The sequence below is a fragment of the Lissotriton vulgaris genome, chromosome 10 (assembly GCF_964263255.1).
Source record: "Lissotriton vulgaris chromosome 10, aLisVul1.2, whole genome shotgun sequence".
Taxonomy (NCBI): Eukaryota; Metazoa; Chordata; class Amphibia; order Caudata; family Salamandridae; genus Lissotriton; species Lissotriton vulgaris.
Genome location: NC_141698.1, coordinates 365,075,081 through 365,081,547, shown reverse-complemented (window position 1 = coordinate 365,081,547; position 6,467 = coordinate 365,075,081). Strand labels below are relative to the sequence as shown.

General features: G+C 45.9%; 1 protein-coding gene across 1 annotated transcript in view; it reads left to right on the top strand.

Moving 5' to 3' along the window:
- The first annotated feature begins 862 nt into the window (after positions 1–862).
- Positions 863–6,467, top strand: part of LOC147685265 (UBA-like domain-containing protein 1) — a 131,295-nt gene continuing 125,690 nt past the window's right edge. Inside the window, exon 1 of the mRNA XM_086941157.1 lies at positions 863–1,168. Coding sequence (XP_086797283.1) covers positions 959–1,168 — 210 coding nt within the window. The 5' untranslated portion in view covers positions 863–958. The remainder of the gene's footprint in view (positions 1,169–6,467) is intronic.

The window sequence follows — 6,467 nt, the reverse complement described above, 5'->3', positions numbered from 1 at the left end:
CACCCTACTCACTGCACACTCAGCAACATACCAGCTCCGCAGTCACCTGGGGTTGAAGCACACCCGGGGCACATTCGGTGCCACTGTGGTGGGCCCGATGATGAAGCATGCCACCGACTAGGTCGGTGGGTGAGGGCTTTATAAGGAAAACAACGTTTCTCCTTATTTGACGTACTGCTCTGAGTCTCCTACTTCCCTTAACCTAGATAGTCCTCATTGAGATATATATGTTTTTTTTATCTTGACCATGTGTGTAATTATGTGTGTACTTTTATGGATAATGTAATATCCGAATAAAGTTTATTGACTTGACACGACACTATGCAACTCCTATCTACGCCACTACATTCCACTCTATGGCACTACACTAAATTCCATGCTGCTCTACTTCCGACACAACTCTACATCGCTCTCCTCCATGCCACTCAACTGTATGCCACTCCCCTATGCCACTGTACATTACTAACTTTTAGCCATTCTGAACTGTACAACATGGCTAGAAGACGTTGGCAAAGCCAATAGCTCTCACATAGGCGAGACCTATTGGCTTTTCAATGATTGGTCTTCATTACCTGCCAATGAACCTATAATGTGACTTAATGTCAGGCTATTCGGGTCACTTCACGTTTGTGCTCGTTGACCGTAAACCAATCGGAATCCATGGCAAGCAGTCTTCGCAGCAATTTCTAGGCCCTTTTCGAGAAAAAAATACGCTCATTATTAAAGAAACGGTCCTAAAAGTAATCGGTCTGTCACAGGCCACCACTACGTATAGTTATTTAATTATTTTGCCGGGGGCGGGGGGTGTAAAAACGTGAGCGAGTGTTTATGTACTATAAGCCAGAGCAAATCAACGGCTAGCTCGCGAGTCACGTGACGATCACGCACCGGCTGGCAGCCTATTGAGTGCGTGCGTGCCAAGTGATGCAGCGCCGTCGCGCATGCGCGGTGCTGTGTGATGGGAAGCGAAGGGTTCTGTGTTGCTGTCTGCAGAGCTGGAGGTGCAACTGTCTGGGGTGTGAGCTCTGAGGGGGTCCGCTCACCTGCAGCAGCCATGGACCTGGAGGCGCTCAAGCAGCAGCTGATGATCAATCAGTTCGTTCTCACTGCCGGGTGCGCCGCTGACCAGGCGGAGCAGCTCCTGAGGGGGGCACACTGGGAGTTTGAGGTGCGTTCTATGCTCATATCGCTAGTCGGTGCTCTAATTGCAGAACGTTGTTGCTGAAACGTCTGTTATTGTATACATGTAGAGTGAGTCTGCATCGTGCATTAAGTCCACGACTGCACCCTGTCTTACAGTTCGACATGGGCTTTACACGCCTATTGATCGCTTCTTGCCACAACACCCCCCTTTGCCAGTTCCACTGTAACTGTGTGGCACTGGACTCTGAGGACCAAATTATATGGCAGCTTTGACAAACTGTATGGCCAGAACACCTAAAATATGGTGCGTGATGTAGTACTATTTTCTAGTTTTAGCCCACATTAATGCTGTCTGGTCAAACATTTCGCTTCATCGGTAGCACTGAACGCCTGAGTAGAGCAATGGGGTGGCAGTGTTTTTTTGCTAAGCACCTACAAAAGCTTGACATACGTCTGTCCCACTTTTTTTTGCAGTTACTTTTGTTCCCTTTCGGTTATTCGAAATTACATCTGCTTTGCTGAGTACTACAATTGATAAAGCAGGTGAAATGTAGCAAGTGTGGTTAATCAATCCACAATGATCTCACAGGAAAGTCTTAAGTTATGTGGCAGAGTTGACACAATTATACAGCAAGAAAAGGCAAATTGTGGGATATTTTGTGGGCGTATTACTACATTATTTTGTCATTTTAATCTATATCAACACTGTCATAGCAAAGGTTTCACCCCATTAGTAACTCTTTAACAATTAAATACAGCATTAAAGTACTGGAAATTGACCAGTCACCTTTTTGAAGGGTCTTCCACTGCGCAGCAGCACATGTTGCTTGCATTATTAGTACATTGTGATCTGCTTGCCCAATACTTTTTTTTTTGTTAAAATTGGTATGCAGCATATGATAGCTATGTGGCAAGTGCAGCAAATCCATCATTATGCAAAAAAAGCTCTGCACAATCCCAGTGGCCATGGTTGTACTCATTCTGCTGCACACGCAGTGCTTGATATACTGTCCCTGCACATACATTATTGTGCATCATGTATTACATAATTGTTTGTTATGTTGATATTGCTGCCCGTAGTGTGCAATAAAGACATGATGCCCTACCCCAGTCAAAACAAGTGAGACTCCGGGGAAATTATCCCTTTGAAGCGACTAAAAATAAAATCTTTGGAGATAGTCTAAAAGGCTGTTAAAACAACTGTTGCATTTTTCGGCAAATGTAACTGAACTACAACACTCACTGTTGACATTTTTTAACGTTCCTGTACAACTAGAAAGCAAGCAGTTTGAAATATGTAGGTGTTTCTGCCCTATAACATACATTTCCTAGCTTCAACCTCATGGTCTGTAATTTATAGATCTGTCCCTGGCACACCCGTTTGTCTCCCTCTTTCTGGTGTAAAGCTGGAGCTTTTGACTTTTGGAACCCTCCTATTCCTTGTCTCATGCAACTTTTGTGCGTACTTGTGCTCATAAGCACACAGGTGCTTTAAACCTTAAGCCTTACTGGATATAAGGAGAACGTGGGTTGGGTGGCTTCCTAGCATAGATTTACCATGCAGGTACCTCTATTCAGTAAAGCCTGCTGTTCACCCCTGGTATTACTTTAAATGTACACATAATCAAGTGCCTGCAGTGTTCATAGCCTATGTTGATAGCCGGAGTGATGTTTCCAGATATTTGGCCTTCTTTGCTAAAGCTTTTGACAGCGTCTCAGCCTGGAAATGCAGAGAACTGTGTGTCAAATGCAAACACACAATTGCCAAGCCAATAGATCTGGCATTAACTTCCAGTCTTTGGGTTTGATCAATACCTGTGTTTTCATATTTTTCTTAAAACATTATTGTTGGGGTGCAGCTAGACCCCCACCAGTATAAATCTAAAAAAAGATATCATGGGCTAAAAGTAAAATGTGTTTTTTGGGTTCAAATAACACACACATTACTGTAGTAGTCCCTGTATGGAATTACCTTGTGTGAGTATGTGCTCTTGTGAAAGAGCAGAATGCTGCCACTCACAGTAAAGTTAGTCAGTGGCTGAAATTTGATGTGCAAACCCATTGCATAATGGATGAAGAGGGCTTGCTGAAAGCCCACTTAAAGTAAATTATATATTTAATTTTAGCAATATCCTCCCTGAGTTCCACGCTGTTTAACATCTACATTCAGCGATTGGCTCAGGTTGTGAAAGCTCTGGGTTTCGCATTGGTGTCTTATGCTGACGACACCCAGCTTGTGTACTGTTTTTCCGGCACTCCTTCATCAGATCTGGTCAACTGCCAGAAAGATATGATGGCTGTTGCAGAATGGATGGTATCCATTTGCTTGCAGTTGAATACTAGGAAGTCGGAAATTCTTGTAGGCAAGGATGTCCATGCCGGGGAAGACCACTGGTGGCCCTCTCCCCTTGGGACTACTCCCTGGTCAAAGTCTGTGGTTAAGAATGAAGGTGTTTGGGTAGATAATGATCTAACCTTTAAAGCACAGGCGAAAGCGGCGGCAGGCACCTTTTTTGGGCTGCTATGTTGGGCTCAAACCCATTCTGTGTTTCTTTGATCCCCATATTCATCAAGTCATCATCCAGGCTGCTATCTTTTCCTGGCTGGACTATTGTAACATTCTTTTTTTGGGAGTAAACAAACCTGTGAGTAGGAGGCTACTGCTGGCTCCTAATGCAGCTGCACAGTTGGTGTTTTCCCTTCCTAAACACTGTTTAACTGCAGATGCCATCCACAAATTACACTGCATCCAGGTGGATACGTGTATGCAGTTGAAGGGTCTGTTCATGACCCATAAGATTTTCTTTTCTCAGGAGGCCCCCATTGTAGGAGAGTTGGGTCTGCTTCCTATGGTTACCCCCACTTTTTGCTGTGATTCTCTGGTTTTTCGACTTTAGTGTGGCTGTGAACCTGCTAATCAGGCCCACAGTCCAGCTGTGCTCACTCTAAATTGATACCATGTACTTTAGGTACATACCAGATTGGTTACTGGGTCACCCTTGTGAGCCCCTATATAGTGTACCATAGGTACCCAGGGCATAGGTGCACCCTAGGCCTACCAGGGGCTGCAGCATGTATTGTGACACCCCTGGTTTGCCTTTCAAACTGACACCACAGGTCTGTTCACACAGCCTGGGTAAGGTGGTGTAATCACCCCTTACGTAGATATAGTATACCTATATCTATATATACATATAGACACATATACACCTCTAAGTCACTCCTATGGCAGGCCTTGACATTCCTGGAGGCAGAGTGCATGGTTTTACATGAGAGGGTGCCCTAGCATGAGCTGAGCCCCTCTGCAACTTTCGGAACCATCTCCTTATAGCTGTTCTATGATATAGGCATACCATTTACTCTTAAGTGCATTATAATCCTCGTGGTTAATGCTAACTTTTGTTTGGCTTTATCAAAACATGTCGTGTAAGGTGTCAAACACTTTGGAATACTACCCCGCTTGCCAGTCCTGGCGGCGGGGGTAGCATTCCACCCTTCTAGAGGGAGAAGACATGTAGTTACTGGTTTACCCGGTTAAAGTTAAACAGAGCCTCAGCATCACAAAATGATGCTGCTGCCGCCACAGACACGAGTCTGGCCCCCTGTTGCTGGACGAAACTCCGGCAGGGGAGGCCTGGACAATAGGTTTCCTGCCCAAGGAGGTGCTGGCACCTCCCCAGACAGGCTTTTGTGTATTGGGGCAGGGAGGGCTGCATTCAGTGAATTCTTTCCAGACACTGCCTGGGGCACACAGGGTGCTCCATGCATTTCCCAGTTCAAACCGGTTGCTGGGGCACTCTGCCCCAGCTCTGGTGCGAAACTGGACAAAGGGAAAGGGGTGTAACCACCCGCTCCCAGGTCCACCCATTGGAGGGACCTTCAGGGTAGTCCAGCCCCTAAACTTAGTATAAGTATAGGAACCCAGACCCTAGGAGATCAGATTACCCTGGACGAAACTTTGAAACATATATCCTGCACCTTCGACATTCCATTTCGACTATAAGACGGAAGATATTTCCCTTGTGGTCAAGGAGTGACCACCCTGTTCAAACAGGCACCAACAGCAACTTTGCCGGTCTGCATTTTCGAGGCTCCCGCCGGAACCCGAAGAATCTGCTAGACTGGACATGGACTTCCAGACATCTCTGACCCGGACCTTAGCTCACAGCAAAGCTGAGACCCTACAAAGGAGAAGTTCCTCAGACCTTGCTGGTCTGCACCGAAGCCAATCTCGACTTCCTGCGTGGGTTGCGTTTACCAAGGCTTGTTGGGTCTAGTCCGAATACCGACACCGCAGTCAACTAGATCCTTCGTGGGGGAGCTCGAATCCAGCTCCTGGTCGACGCATCCTGGTCCTCGTGGCTGAAGAGACAAGCTTCACCTTTTCTCCTGAAATCACCCGACATTGGCTGGCAACTTTCCATCGCCATCCTGGTCCCTGGCAAGTGACCCAGACTCTGACCCTTCAGCTTTCAGGTTCTAAGGATCTTTGATCCACCCGGACACTTTTTCTCTGGTCGCCTGCAGCACTTCTTTGCAGCTCTCCATTGAAAACGACGACGAAACCTGAAATGAAAAGACACCTATGCACCCGGCTTCCCTGGGTGAGGTAACACAAGTACTCCAGTGCTCCCGTGGGTCTTGACTCTCGAAGTGTCCTAGTTTAAAAGGGTTCCATCGTAGTCCATCCGGAAGTGTCCTTATATTGTAAATTTGTAACTTGTTGGTTTCCTATAGAAAGCCAATGGTAACCCGCGGCTGTGTTGAGACACTGCACGCGTCTCCCGTGGGCCCCCTACTTCCTAACTTTTGGTTGTTTAGAGTAGCCCCAGCAATTCCACAGGCCCCAGGCTTGCTTTCTAATTCTCACCTGGTTCTTATACCACTATTTTAGTTTATGGTTTGTGAGGCCCCTTGGGCATAACGTATACTGTGCAACTTATCGTATGCTAATTGAGTAACTTGTAATGTACTTTTACCTCTGACCTCATAAAGAGCGCAGAGGGGTTGTGTTTAGAATAAATACATATATATTTGATATACACCTTGTGTGGTGTCCTTTCATTTGGTACTCAAGGGATTATAATTAGTAAAACAACTTGCTTAATACACTCTCTGAAGTCTTAGCCTGATGACTGCTGGTCCATGCTTCCACTAGGATAGCTTTCTATAAGGTTGACTTTACAAATACCATCAATAAGGGTCGATTAGACTGGCGCAAGGTGCCCACTAGAACTAGTGGACATCATATGCCAGGATAACTTCTCACACCCATCTTATTCAATTTGCTAATTCCAAACCTCCCTCCATACTCCTTGCACTCT